This window comes from Ursus maritimus, unplaced genomic scaffold (genome assembly GCF_017311325.1).
Source record: "Ursus maritimus isolate PB19 unplaced genomic scaffold, ASM1731132v1 scaffold_10, whole genome shotgun sequence".
NCBI classification, from domain to species: Eukaryota; Metazoa; Chordata; class Mammalia; order Carnivora; family Ursidae; genus Ursus; species Ursus maritimus.
In genome coordinates, this window is record NW_024423344.1 from 64050936 (window position 1) to 64066804 (window position 15869).

The window sequence follows — 15869 nt, forward strand, 5'->3', positions numbered from 1 at the left end:
CCACCACCCTCCGCTACCCCATTAAAATGAAGACACTTGGGCTAAGAAAATTGAACCATCTTGCTCAGGTCTCAAAGTACAGTGACCTGCAAATGAAAATGAATCCGCTCTATCAGTTGTGTGCGGGCGCGCACGTGCGCGTGTCTTCTCAGAACACGAGGAGGCTTAGTCATCATGGGGAATTATTACCAGATACCACAGATTGTCAGCTCTATCTTTGTTTGATGGTAGAGACAGCCTCAAAGATTCCAGTTTGTGTTTGTTAAACAACGAGTAGACCAGAGACGACAGCTGAGCATCTTCTGTATTGGGGTGATCGCCGCAACACGAGGGACCGCGTCCGACGTCTTCAGCTGAAGGAAGAACACTGAGTAATAGTTTGTTCGTAGGCAGGGTCAGAACTATGACTTGGGTGGGCCTCTCTAGGGGAAGGCGTAAGCTCTCTAGGGGAAAGCGTGAGCTCTCTAGGCTTCCTCTGTGTACATCTTATTGCTTAAATGTGTCTCCATCAGCGGTGTGTAGCCTTTCCGGAGTCTTCTGTACTGAAGGAAAAACAGCACCACGAACACACCAACCAAAGCCACCAGCATTCCCATGACCACCAAGAGCGTTGTGCTCCAACCTGGAGTTTCTTCAGCTGGAATTAAAGCAGAAGAGAAGGGGCTACGATTGGGATTTTCACCAGCTGAATACTCTTAGAGAAGAAAAGAATGAACCAATTTGCTTTTCACATGCATTTTTGTTGATAAAGCCAAACTATACCGGCTAGGATAAAATTTATCTTCTTCCCCACCAACAATTTGTCATATCCACAATTGTTTTTCTTGAGGAAATGGCATTCCATTATTTAAATACAGCTAATTGCTTGTTTTCGATTTCTTACAATAAATACTTACACAGAATAAACCCTCCAAGGAAGTATATAACTACTTTTGTGAGTTAGAAACTCATTTGTTAAAGTGTTTGCTAAAGTTGTATCTGGGGAACTGGAAATATGCAACCCTCAGGTGGAGAAATTCCACTATTGTCTCTACCTTTTTATAGGGTGATAAATGTATAAGATCAGATTGGCTATTATAACAGGAGACATTCAATAGCAGGAGAGGATGAAGTTTGTACCCATTTAAAGAGTTGTGAATAAAATCTGAATCTTGCACCTGATAAATACAATACTCGACTCAAATATACTTTATAAGCACTCGCCACAAAATTAATGGATTTCATCTTAATATGCTTATGCCTATTTGTCGTGTCTTCAAAAACTGTCTTATCCTTGGCCAGCTATTCTTTTTTTTATTATTATTGGTTTTAAAGATTTTATTTAAGAGAGAGAGAGAGCACACGAGCAGAGGCAGGGGGAAGGGGAAGGAGAGGGAGAAGCAGGCTCCACACTAAGCAGGGAGCCCAATGTGAGGTTCGATCCCAGGACCCTGGGATCAAGACCTGAGCTGAAGACAGACACTTAAGCAACTGAGCCACCCAGGCATCCCTAGGCCAGCTAACTATACTTAAATCCAGTTTCTCCAACCTGGGTTCTTCGTCTACACCCTGCACTTACCTAAATGTAAAATCCTCCTTCTAGTGTTTTCCTCCATTCCACAGAGGGCCCCTGCTCACCCTGCAGGGATTCCTCCAAGATGATTGTACTTTTTCTCCTCCTGCTACAATCCAACATCTGTTGCCAGAACCATCTTCTTAAAACACAGATGTTTATTCTGACATTTCTTTGTTCAGGAACCAAAAATGATTGTTCTTTTAATTGTGGTAAGATACACATGACGTATATTTAACCATCGTAATCATTTTTAAGTGCTCAGGTCTGTGGCATTAATGCACTCACACTGTTATGCAACCATCACCACTATCTACCCACCAGACATTTTTCATCTTACAAAACTGAAATAATATCTTCTCGGGGCCCCAGCCCTCCAGCCTCTGCAACCCCCATTCTACTTCCTGTCTCTATAAATTTGACTACTCTAGAGACCTCATAGAAGTGGAATCAGAAAGTTTTTGTTGTTTTGTGACTGGCTTTTTTCATTTCGCATAATATCTTCAAGACTCATGCATGTCATAGCATATGACAGGGTTTCCTCCCTTTTTAAGGCTGCGTAATATTCCGTTGTGTGCATACCCCAGACTTTATCCATTCAGCCACTAATGAACGTTGAGTTCTTTGTTTTGTCTATTATGAATAATGCTGCTCTGAACAGAGGTTTACAAATAATCTATTTGGGTACTTGCTTTCAGTTCTTTGCTGGATCGTATGGTAATCTGATGTTTAATTTTTTGAGGAGCTGCCATATTGTTTTCCACAGAGGCTACGTACCACTCTGCATTCCCACCAGCAGTGCACGAGGCCTCCAATTACCCCACTGCCTCATTGGCACTCATTACCTACTGCTTTGTCAGTAATAACCATCCTAATGGGTGGAAAGCAGTATCTCATTGTGGTTTCTGCTTCGCTTTTAAGGCCCTCTGTAATCAGGCTCTTCTCACAGATCCGGACTTAATTTAGGTAATCTTCTTCCCAAACCTTCTTCTCCAGCCAGGCTTCTTCACGCAGTCCTCTATACAGACTACGCCTTTCACAGCTGTTTCCTGCCCTTCTTCAATCTAAAATGCTCCCTTCTTTCCACCTCCCTACAGAAGATCCACCATCTCTTTAAATCTGACTCAAGACCCTTCCCCATCAAGAAGCCTGTCCCAAATGCTCCACTCCCTTCTCCAACCTTCAGCTATAGTTATGTCTCCCCAGACAGGATTGTAAATTTCTTTGTCAGACCCAGAAGTGAAACGTGAATTTGTGTCTCCGAATGAGTTCACACATTCTGGGCATAGACTCTCGGTCTATACCTGTTAATTGGCTGATGTCGGAGGAATGGAAGTAGGGGCAAACGCACACCCCAAACTTTGTGATTGTTACTATGTGCAATTCCAGAGAAAAGAGAGTGAAGTTTCAAAAAGATATCTCAGTTGTCCAGAGAAAGGAAACTTCAAATCAGTAAGGAAAACAAGCAAAGTTGCAGGACTAGAAGGAAAAGCAAGAGACAGGTTCCAGGAAAACCAAAAGACTCTGAAGTCAGAGAGAGAGAGAGAGAGAGAGAGAGAGAGAGATGTGAGCTCACAAGTCATTATGATTATACATAGGCAGAGATTTAGGGAAGATGGAATAGACGCAAATGGGGAAAACTCACCAGCATATGGGCTGTGTGTTTTGGGGTTCTGGACAAAATAAGATACTTTTTACTGTTTTGTCTTTTCTGCCTCAACGTGTCCTAAGATTGTTTAAATGGCCCATGGAGCTATATTGGGGCCTGGGCAAATAGAAAAATATGTGCCTGTATATATACTTACCAATATCCTCCTATATTTTCAACCAAGTGGAAAAAGCTAATAAAAAATCTACAGTGTAAAAACATGATTTAAAGAACTTGAATTAAGAACACATAAATGTGCAGCCCCATGTAGCCCAATCTGTTGGCAGACCAACGTCAACCTCATAAACCCACAGGAGCAGGGCTGGTACGGGCTAACAAACAATAACAACAGCCTGTCTTTATTTAAAATTTTGATGGTGTAATCATCTTTTAGTATTAATTTTGATTTTTAAAAAATATTATATTACGTTATTATTTATCTCAATTACTGAATTTTTTGGTCTCCCCTTGAACTCTGTGCTCAGGGCAAGTGCTGCATTTGCTTCGCCCTAAGCCTAGCCCCTCCTTCAAGTAGTGATTCTCCAAGTCCTGATGATCCCCCTCCACATGTGGCTAGTGCGTTTCGATTTTATTGGCTAGACATTTCAAACCATAGCCAGTTTTTTATTAATTCAGATTATTTATTTATTATATATGTATTATAAGCTATTATTTATTAATTCAGTCATCAAACCAGTCCCTTTTCTGATGTTTAATTGGTAGTTTAAAGGCTCATTTTGCTCAATATATATATTCTAGAAAATTGCTAATAAAATTAACTAGACCTGCGTACTTGAATTTAAGGTCTTGGTTTGCATTTTTGAAAAGAAAGAAAGGTCCTTCAGAAGATGAATGAATTATCCCCTTCGAGGTTGTATTTGTTACCTGGCAGGTCGATGGCATAGCGGTAGCCAAGTTGGTCTGCAGTTAAAAAGAATTCCTCATTCGTCACCGGAGGGAAGAAAGGAACCATGTTATACATCCGATTGTGACCGATGGGCGCCAGCTCCTGAGGCCAGGCATCTGCAGAAGGATGGGATCTTTTCATCCACTCATCAAAAATGGCATCGGTAAAGGAATGAAGCACCTGCGAGACAATTGAACGTGGCATTTGATATTGATCTGCGCGACCCAATCAGGCCAATCTGATTGGAGCTTTCTCCAAAGTGGAATGGGGTTCTTCTGGACATGAGGAACTTCTCGACATCCAACCGTATCTTAGTGACATACCCACTGACATTTTTAGTTACATTTTCAAGGCTGCACAGCATCTCTCCAAACAGGATCATCAACCCCTTTGTCAAGTGAACAAACAAGAGTTCGTTTGCAGATTTAACACTGGTTTGGGAACATCGGATGCCTTGGATAAGTGTGTGTTAATTATTAAGTTGGGGTGAAAGACAAGTATGATAACATATATATCTTTGGTTCTGTTTTGAACAGAAGAGAAAGAAGAGGCTGTGTTTAACAGTATTGAAACACAATGGATAGGGAAGGAGGGAGGGAAGGAAGGAAGGAAGGAAGGAAGGAAGGAAGGAAGGAAGGAAGGAGATGAGAGATGGAGGAAGGAAGGGAAGGAGGAAGGAAATCTCCAAAATGGGTTTTCAAATTTTTCTCAGCAGGATGGCTCTTCTATGTACTCACTTTGAAACACCCTCATTTGAATTTTCAGTGCTATGCCAGCAAAAGAAAGTCTAAAAAACGTTATGACGTACATAATGTTCATTTTTATTTTCTCAAGGAAGCTATTAAAGTCCTTCTCAAATACAGCAATTATTACATGTTTTAAAATATTAACAGCAAGATTTCCACATTCATAGCCCCAATTTTGCAACACAACATAAATGTGAGAGTTCAGCCCAACTTTTATGCTGGGTTCCTCTTTTATTCCTAGACTATAAGTTCAAGGACCTAGGGACACTGTGCCCTTCTCCTCCCCTGGGTCCCAAGTGCTGTCATCCCAGAGCCTGTCACATGGCGGTAGGGGGGTACTTATTCCAATAAATGCTTATCAAATGAATTTATTCACCTGATCACCACTATTCCTTGTACTCCAATTAGAGCAGTGGCCAAATTATACTATAACTTGTTACTATTTATCTATTTTCCTTAACAACACCCCTAACTCCTAAAGGTCAGAGATCGGGTCTATTCACCTTTGAAACATCAGCTTAGCATGCAACCTGGACAGAGTCGATGTTTAGTAAGGATTTGTTGCCTGAAGACAGTGCCATGCAAAATAGTTTTGACTCTTGTACAATTCAACTAAAGAGGCCCCTGCTGCTCTTTCCTCAGCTTGCAATCCTGTTTCTTCTGTTTTCTGGCATCAGTCTATCAAGGACCAGTGCAATGGTCCCCGCCCTGAAGCATTTTCCCTGATTGCTCTCAGCCCGAATTCAGAGCTCTTCGTACTTCTCAAACCCTGTAAGAGCATTGCTCTTCTGGCTTATGTAGCTGCTGTTTACTCATGTCTTCCCTGCGGTTCCCTGCAGTGAGTTGCCCCAATCAGGCAACAGCAACTTTCTACCTCTGCTGTCTCACATGGCTACACATAGGATAGTTAAAAGAATCAAGTGATTTACTCAGGGGATTTTTTCCCGAATGGATTTTTATAGTTCATGGCAGACACAATCATCCTAAAAACAAAAACATCAAATTTAAGACCTGGACTTTTGCAGAGATAAAATTTTTTTTTTCTTAATTCTAAAACCTCAGCTTTGAGTAACAAAATTGAAGTTCCAAAGAAGGAAAGGCATAACGTTTACTGCATAAGCAACAACTTTGGAAGACACGTGATAATGTAAGTCATCAATGTTTCCTACAAGGAGAGCTTAGGAAAAATCATCAGCCCTGAAAAAAAGAGCTGAGTGTTAGTTGTTGGTGTAGGTCGCTGAGATGGTACGTCATGTCCTGAATCCTGGGGACTCCAGGTAAGTTTAGAAGGTTCCCAGACAGAGAAGTTGTGCTTCATCTTCCAGCCGTAGCCTGGGGAGCCTGCCAGTTTCTAATAGAAATTTTGCGACAAGCATGGAGCCCAAGCAACAGAGGCTGACGCCTAAGCATGGCATGCAGTATTGCTTACCAAATATCCACTCTCCTCTTCTTCCTCTGTAACTTCCTTTGTATTTTGAGTGTATTTGAGTATCAAACTATCCCTGAGATTGAATTAGGAGTCACTGGCTGGGATTTCTAAGGACGCTCTTTAAAGGTGGTGGTCTCAGCTTAAAGTGGCCCTTTATCCCTTTCCATTTATCCTTGCTGTTTCCTGGAACATGGATGTGATGGCTGGAGTGGCGGCAGCCATCTTAATTGCCAATTAACAAAATTAGGAAAGGAAGCCACTCACCAAGGGTGGGAGAGAAAAACACAGAAGGGTCTGTGATGACTCCAGAGATACTGTACCAGCCCTGGACTGCCTGCCACTGGGGATCTTTTACATTAAGAGAAAAATAAACCTCTTTTTTGTTTGAGCTTCTATAACCGGTTTTCTGTTCTAAGCAGCTGAACCAAATCCTAAGTGATACACAGAAGTATCTAGGTGTGCACCAGAGTGTATTTTCCAAAGAAGGTCACACAGTATCTCCTGAGTTTTTAGATACTGTGTGAATTCAAGTCAGAGATCAAATTGTGATTAGAAAAAAAGACAAGGGACTCTCAGGACGCAGAAAGATCCAGGTTCAGTGCTGCAAGAGGCAAATAACTTTTGGAAAACACCAGAATTCACCCAGTGCAAAGTGTGAATAATTAAGGAGGGGACAAGACTCTGCAGCAATTCAGAATTTGGAGAGATAAAAGAACAGGGCAAAATAACAAGGAGAGATTACAGGTCTCAGAGAAGCTGTAAAACATTATACAATAAATGCTCTAGTAGGAACTCTATACAGAGCAGCCAATTTACAGAGTGTAGTAAAAGAGGCTAGGGTGTGCCAAGAAGATGCAAAGAATGCCGTAAACAAACGCTGCAGGCAATAACGTCTCCGCAGCCATAACGAGGAGCGGTGCGACCTGTAGCATAGGTATTTTTGTTGGAGTTGTGCGCATTGTTCCCAAACAAGGTACCTCGGATCGCCCTTGAGAAACTAATAGTATCTCTGTTTGACGTGAGTCAGAAATGAGCTCATTTAATGTCTCTGTGAAGGCTAAAGGTATTTGGAGGGTACGAAATACAAGCAAAAATAAAGTAACAGTACACTGTGGTGGCCTTATGTCTGCTATAGAGATACTTCGTTATAGCTGGGTATTAAAAATTGAGTGCTTCAGAAATGAGGTTACAAATTTTGGTTCACAAACCCATTCCATTTTGCTCCAATAATGTAAGGATAGGTACAGGAAGAAAAAACGTCACCTTGGAGGCAGTATTGAAGAAAATGTGATTCCATGGGCTTTCAAGGTAAAATTTTTTCAGTGCAACCCTTGCAGAAAAAAGCAGTTCATCAATGGCTATTGTGCTTGCAGGCATAAAGAAACTTGAATAAAATACAGGAAGTGTGCATATGTTTTTCAGGATCGGTGGAAGATAAAGTTACTATCAAACTTAACCTTAACTTAGATACCTGCACAATCGGATTCCTGTCATAACGATGGCAGGCTCCAGTCCATCACCAAAGACCAGCACACCGTGCTTTTCACCACCTGAGTCCACGTGTTCCTATCCAGAAGACATCATTCATGGTCAGAGTGAATCTTACTGTGATAATGTTCTGCTCCTTTGAGAGCTCATATATGCTCACTCGGAAATCACACAACAGACACCCCTGGTTTCATATGGGAGGTTCCATTTAAAACTTGAGGTAGGGGCATCTAGGTGGCTCCGTTGGTTAAGCATCTGCCTTCAGCTCAGGTCATGATCCCAGGGTCCTGGGTTCGAGCCCTGGGATCGAGCCCCATGCTTCTCCCTCTACCCCTCCCCACCCCACTCATGCTCTCTCTCTCTCTCTCAAATAAATAAAATCTTTAAAAAAAAAAGATAAAGCACCCTTTCTACATATGTATAATAGCATTGTATACAAAATATACATAAGTATACATAAAACATATGCAATATACATGGTATGTAAGATATATTGGCATGTATATAAAAAATATCAATTATGTATGGTGGCAGATGGCAACTAGACTAATTGTGATGACTGTTTTTGTGATATATACTAATATTGAATCATTATGTTGTACACCTGAAACTAACTTAATTTTATATGTTGGTTATATCTCAATTTAATAAAGAAATATCAGTTGAGCCCTTGAGGAAGAAAGCTTATACTTTAAGGACTAAACATTGAACACATGAAACAGAGGGCTACAGAAGGTTCTGCTATTAGTATGACAGCTTTAAAAGAAGTTACCAGTTCAGCATATGTCATAAGCAGGTGGGGGAGAGAGAACCAGGGGGATGTCAGAAGAGATTCTAGATAAGAACTGAGATACTCCTAGGCCATTCATGTCTAAGGAATCACCAAAACTCTAGGAGAAAGGAACCCAAATCAGTGCTATAACCACTTTAGATTTGTATGTAAATGTGGTTTGCCATTACACTACTTAATTTCATCAATGACGAAGAGTACATAGCTCATCTCTTAGTATTGGTTTAGTTCTTCTCAATAGACCATGGGTTTATCCTTACGAAGTTTAGAGTTGAAAAGAACTTCTTCAGGTGCCATTTAGCACCTACGAAGTCAAAAAACCAAAATATCCCTTAGGCCAAGAGTGCAGAAATCCTGCCATCGTGGGACACTCCGCCCAAGCCGATGGCCAGCCACCATCTCCAATCCTTGAGCTCTGGTAAAACTCACCAAGGTGTCAGACTCCATAGGAATGAGTAACTTCATCTCAGTTGCTTAGAAGTACATACATCAAATAAATAAATGTAGCCTTATTCAACCTTCTGCAAGGCGATTTGGCTGTATCTACCAACATTTCAAATGCATTTATTTAATCTTTGACCTGGTAATTCTATTCTCTGGACTTCCTCTACATGACCATGCACTTAAGCATCATTTGCCAAGCAAGAGATTAGAAACCACCTACATGCCATTGATAGAAAACTGGTTAAAAATTTCATGATAAAGCCACACTGTAGAATACTATACAGCCATGAAAAAGAGAATGGCTTTTATGAACCACTGTGGAATGATGTAGAAAAAGTAAAAAATACAAATAAAAATAATGAAATCACAGAAGTGTCTGTAGCATGCTGCCATTCAGATAACATATTTGCTCATATATTTATAAAATGAACCTGGAAGAATAGGGGAAAATGATAATAACTAGCTGGGAGATGGTAGTGATACAGAGACTTCATCTTATGTCTCTTATATTTGAACCCCTTATTGCATTATCTATTTTAAAATTTTGAAAACAACATATTTAGGAAACTATGTAACAACCTAAAGAGTCTGCATTCTAAGTGCAATTGTACAAACACAGACTATGAGAGGAAATAAGCAGAAAATTGAGACAGAATTACAGACAGTTAAAAATCTTTTTGCCAATATTTCTGTAACCTAAATCATTAAAAATTGTTAAACTATTAAAAAATTAGAAATTAACATGAAACAATGTTAATTTAAATACTCAAGGTATTAGCCTAATTATGCTTTTTCTCTTTTTTTTAAGATTCATTTATTTGGGGGTGGGGGGAAAGATTAGAGAGAGAGAGCAAATCTCTAGCAGATTCCCCGCTGAGCAAGGAGCCTGAGGCAGGTCTCGATCCCACAACCTGAGACTGTGACCTGAGCCAAAATCAAGAGTCGAATGCTTAACCAATTGATAGGCTTTTTCTTTTGTAAGAAAGATGAATAAAATGGATCCATTTTTAAGTGCTTCACTCTTGGGGAGAGAGAAGCAATGTCCTATATTCTTCTTTTTAAATTTTTTAACTAAACTCATACCAACCCACAAGTATTTTACACTTGTTATTATGACTTATTAATTTTACTAATTTTATTACAGCCTAGAACAGTAGAGTCAGAAGGGGATTAACTTCATGTAGTCCATTAGATTCTTGTTTTTAGAAACTCATTTTCTCTTTTCTTGCTTTTTTTCCCTAAATTAATGGAGCTATCTTACCCAACTGTTAGTCACTGTTAAGAAATATAAATGATGGGGGCGCCTGGGTGGCACAGCGGTTAAGCGGCTGCCTTCAGCTCGGGGCGTGATCCCAGTGTTCTGGGATCGAGCCCCACATCAGGCTCCTCCGCTATGAGCCTGCTTCTTCCTCTCCCACTCCCCCTGCTTGTGTTCCCTCTCTCGCTGGCTGTCTCTATCTCTGTCGGATAAATAAATAAAATCTTTAAAAAAAAAAAAAGAAATACAAATGATGATGAGACTATGTGTACATTCTATTCATGTAGAATTTCAGTGTATAAGGTAACAGACACATGAGCTGTGCAGTGAGTGTTAGCCATGCAACCTATGAATGCCCCAGTCACTTAGGAATTGAGAGAATTAGAACTTGCCGAATGTACCTTTCTAAAAGGATAACATCCAAACACAGTCCATGAACAGTTGCTTTGAAATTGGGAAGAAAATATTCAGTCTCTAACATAGTTTCTTTACTGGCAGTTAACTCAACTGTTTAACTTTAGGGTCTATTGGTTTTTCCTTTTTTTCCCCCCTAGATTATACCAAAATTCAATACTGAAGACAGCACTACTCAGCATTTCCGTGACCTAATTGTATTTTCCATGATAAATGTGTGCATTTCCTTCAATTACCCTATGAATTATTAGAACTTCAGAGACTGGTGTTAGAGTTTTTCTTGTATTTTAACATTATACCTTTTACTCAGTATTGTGATCATACACAACTTTGTACCTCTCTTGCTTGAAGAGATTTCACGAAAATAATTTTAATAAATGTTGTAAGCAATATATTTGCATAAATTGCCTTGCTATCACTCTTTTAATTGAAATGCTTTAACCTGGATCTCAATATGTGCGAGAACTATTTAAGCCTGAATTGGCTTCAACACGAAAGTCTGTAAATAGCCTAAAGTAATATGAGTTCTGGAACTAGTACCAAAGCACTGCGTGCCTGCAAAAAAAAAAAAAAAGCCTGTGGCTTTTTGTCTATTTATATGCACATGATAACTTATACCAAAGAAGAATAAAATTTTAAATACTAAAGGTACTAAAAGTAATGAAGACAAGGATGATTACACATCTAGTATTTTGAACTACGTGTAAGTTCCAGAATTCCTCATCCATAAAGTCATGATGTGGGCTCTCCTAGAGCAGGAAGAGAAATCTGACTGATAGAGAAAAAATACTGCAGAGAAGCGACATTAATTCCTTAGAGCAGGAGTTGGCACGCTAAAGCCTGTGGGCCAAACAGAGCTCACCACCTGTTTTTTATCTTTTTTTTTCTCCCTCTCTCTCTTTTTTTAGAGAGACAGCATGAGAGAGCATGGGGGTGGAGAGAATCCCAAGCGGGTGCCACCCTCATCTCAGAGACCAATGCAGGGCTCAGTCTCATGACCCTGAGAGCGTGACCTGAGCCAAAATCAAGAGTCGGACACTTAACCAACTGAGCCACCGAGAGGCCCCTCACCACTTGTTTTTTTTTTTTTTTTAAAGATTTTATTTATTTATTCGACAGCGATAGAGACAGCCAGAGAGAGGGAACACAGGCAGGGGGAGTAGGAGAGGAAGAAGCAGGCTCATAGCAGAGGAGCCTGATGTGGGGCTCGATCCCAGAACGCTGGGATCATGCCCTGAGCCGAAGGCAGACGTTTAACCGCTGTGCCACCCAGGTGCCCCCTGTGCCACCCAGGCGCCCCTCACCACCTGTTTTTTAAATAAAGTTTTATTAAAATACCACACTCACTCATAGATGTATTGTCTATGGCTGCTCTCCCGCTACAGTGGCAGGGTTGAGTAGTTGCAACAGAGATCACTTGGCCTGTAAAGGGTAAAACACACGCTATCTGGCCACTCACAGAAAAGTGTTGCCAAGCCCTACCCACGGAATGGGCATCCTCCAAAGAAGGAGATAAGATGTAACAATCTTGAAACTTAGGATGTTGAAAAGCAAGTTACTAGCATCACCCTTATTTCCTTTAGCAGGAGAGAAAGGTTGTGTGGAGACGTATAATCCTTAATTTGCCAGAAGATTCTGCTGTTCTATTCATAATATTTTGGAGTACTGGATAAGGAGTACTGTGACATTTTTTCTCACGAATATGGACTGTGTGTATAAATTATATAGTTGAAAATGTATGTTTTGTAAAAACCGATTTAGAGAAATATAGTATAGATAAATAGATGTAAAGACATATAGCAGAGAAGGGAAACACAAAAACTGCTTGGCATAAGCTGATGGCTGAGACAACAGCCAGAAAAATGATGTGAAATACCAAGTTAGAAGCAATGAATAAGGCAAGCATCCTACAGAAGAGCTAAGATGGCTGTGGAGAGCTTGCACGGAAGCCCCCACCTTGTTGGAGTTGGGATCAAGAGTCCACATTTCTGACAACTCCTTCACGTTTTGTTATACAAATATGAGGAAAGAAACGCTTTCTAGAAAAAAGGACTCGCTCATCAACTGCTCCATCTCTTGATTTCCCACAGCTCACCTCTGCCAGGCGTTCATCTACCTGGGAATCCAGAGAGCTACCCAGACCTTCACACCACCAGGCAAGCTTAGAGCATCGTGAGCTCTACCTTTACCTCCCTCTTCATATCTCCTTTTTTTGTACCCTGAGTGGAGTAAAAATAATAAATCACCTTTGAAATACCTCAGTATGTCTTGTCAGTAAAATTGCCTTAGGGCCCAACTGTCTGCCATGGAGAACAAGATAAGAAACCTTAATTAAGGCTTGGAAATTCAAAGCCGACATATATTTCTCTAATTCTTTCCCAGCGACTACCATAAAACACGTTGTTGTCTTATGATAATTTTTGTATTGTCCTTGGCAGTTTCTAAAGCAGCTTCGTATTATTCTAGTCTATTAAGTGTTGCATTAATGAGCACACCACTCCCCTCCAGCACCAGATCAAGCCCTGTGACCTGCACTTTGCAGAGGGGGAAACAGAGGTTTCACACGGTTCAATGAGCCTCCCAAGACTGCACAATTCAGGACTAAATAAAAGAGTTATTTGACTTGTAATCCAGTGTTCTTTTGACTATGCCATGTGGCCTCCCAGAAGTCCAGAAAAACAAACTGCTCTAAACTGATGGTATGGACAGAATTACGGCCCCCTCAAATTCATGTGTTGAAACCCTAACCCCCAATATGACTGTATTCAGAGATGGGGCCTAAAACAGGTAATTAGGGTTAAATAAGTTCATATGTGTGGGGCCCTGAGATGATAGGACTAGTGCTCTTATAAGAAGAAACCCCAGGGGCGCCTGGGTGGCTCAGTCATTAAGTGTCTGCCTTCGGCTCAGGGCGTGATCCCAGGTCCGTGGGATCGAGCCCCGCATCGGGCTCCATGTTCCACTGGCAGCCTGCTTCTTCCTCTCCCACTCCCCCTGTTTGTGTTCCCTCTCTCACTGGCTGTCTCTCTCTCTCTCTCTCTCTCTCTCTCAAATAAATAAAATCTTTAAAAAAAAAAAAAAAGAAGAAGAAGAAGAAGAAGAAACCCCAGAGAGCTCATTGCCTCTCTCTCCACTGGGTAAGAACCCACCACCAAGAAGGCCTGGTCTGTAAGCCAGGAAGAGAGCTTTCCCTAGGAACCACGTCACTCAAACCTTGATCTTGGACTTTCAGCCTCCAGCACTGTGAGATATAAATTTCTGTTGTTTAATAGTCTATTTTATTTTTGTTATGGCAACCTAAGCAGACTAAGATACACTACTAAAATTAACATAAGGTGAGGAAAAATTCTGGGGGAAAAAACCCCATAAAGTGTTTGTTTGCTACAATACAATCTATCCTAGATAATAATTTAAATTCAAAATGCTGGCAAAATAAAAAACGACCAGTGGTGAAATTTCTTCTTTGAATTGCTCTGAAACCATCCATCCAAGACACACAACCCTGATGGCAGAGGGTTAAAATAGTGGGTAGCAAGTTAAGTATCTGTAAAGCTGAGACAGGGTAGGGGTTTAGCAGCTGGAATACAAATGTTTAAGAAGTCCAAAGGCTCTAAGCCAGCTCTGGTGAGCTGTACTTCAGGGGGAAAAATACAGCCCCAGACATCCTGGAGAGGATCTGGCACTATCAAGGAGGCCTTGGTGTGCTGCTGGGCATAAACAATCATGGAACATCAACATCAAACAAGGTCTCTCCGTGACCGCGATGGATCAGGACAAAAACGAGACAACTCCATGATTGTCTCTGAATGTAGACAAAACTTGAACCTTTTCCAAACCATACAATACCTAACATGAACATCAGCCCTTTCCCGGCTAATATAAGCGACTCCCACTTCTCCACCAATTACTAAGAATTATTGGGGGGTACTCATCATAGAATTGCCCCTGCTTCCTGACAGCATCCAATCCAGAGCAAAGCCCTGCCTCGTTAGCCCCTCCCCAAATCAGCTAGCACAAGCCCAAATCCTTCCATTCTTTTCTAGCACCTGAGCCACTAGACGGTTTCCCAGGGTGTCCCAACAACAAGGGATACACCATCCTTGGTCTTACGCGATCATGCAACCACGTGTTCGCCACCAGTGTTCCTTGCGGTCTTCCGCTGGAGGGCGCTGACCAAGGACCGCGGGGATAACATGGCCCCGACCTGCACCTTCCCTGTTTTGTTAGTCTCCAGAGAGCCCCCTTGGTGAGCAGATTTTAAAACTACTGTAGCTTGGGATTCTAACATTTACAATCCCACTGTCGAGTTTCTTTCTGTTTTTCCTTTTGTTTTAAAGGGAGACAGAAATCAGGCTCAAACATAGCAAGGGAGTTAGTTCCTCACACTTAGAATTTTAAAGAACTGTAAGGTTCCTTCATAGTCAGCAACCGCTCTCTCTGTACTGGCTGTATTTCCTCTTAGAGATACGAAGCCAGTTAATAAATTAAGGGACATCAAATACGGTTTTTGTATTAATTGAAGGCATTTGTCATTTTTTTTCTGTCCAGCACTCCTTTCCCCACGCTCCATCCCTCTTCTGACTAACACAAACCTTCTTTCCTGCAGGAAGCTCCCTGTAGCAGTGTGTGCAGGGCTCACTCACATGCCGGGAAAACCAGGGTGAACACGTGAACTTACTCTGGCCAATCAGAATACCTCATTCCCCTTGCCACACTGATTGGTTCATGGAGGGCAGGTAATCCAGAGCTGGCCAATCCTGGGACTGTGCGCTACGGTGGTAACACGGCTGCTTCCGGTCCCTGCCCCACGTGCTAAGCTGGTAGCGTGTATATTTGTGGCTGCCAATGGCTAGCTCAGTTAGCACATGGAAAGAGATTGTTTATGAAGACAGAGACAGAGCTGATGTCATTTGAGACCCCAGATTCAACAATACCTGAAGCCAGCAGCACTCCTCAGTTTCCCAGTTATTTAAGTCAGTAAATTAGTTTTTATCCTAAATTAGAGTAGAATCTACTCATATGCAAACAAAAAAGAAATAACTGAATATACCTGCAAGTTTGCAAACTGACCCAAACCAATTTTTCTGTTCAGCACTACCAGGTTCTCTTACACATAGGCAGCCTCCTGCATTTGGGGGTGGGTGTTGGCCATAGTCCAACAAGTAAGCTTGTTACTAGGTCATATTAACCATG

General features: G+C 41.3%; 1 protein-coding gene across 1 annotated transcript in view; it reads right to left on the reverse strand.

Moving 5' to 3' along the window:
• Positions 1 to 210: 210 nt before the first annotated feature.
• DCT (dopachrome tautomerase) overlaps positions 211 to 15869 on the reverse strand; it is a 32017-nt gene continuing 16358 nt past the window's right edge. Inside the window, exons 7-8 of the mRNA XM_040620752.1 lie at positions 4086 to 4287; positions 211 to 637 (exon numbers count right to left, since the gene is read on the reverse strand). Coding sequence (XP_040476686.1) covers positions 465 to 637; positions 4086 to 4287 — 375 coding nt within the window. The 3' untranslated portion in view covers positions 211 to 464. The remainder of the gene's footprint in view (positions 638 to 4085; positions 4288 to 15869) is intronic.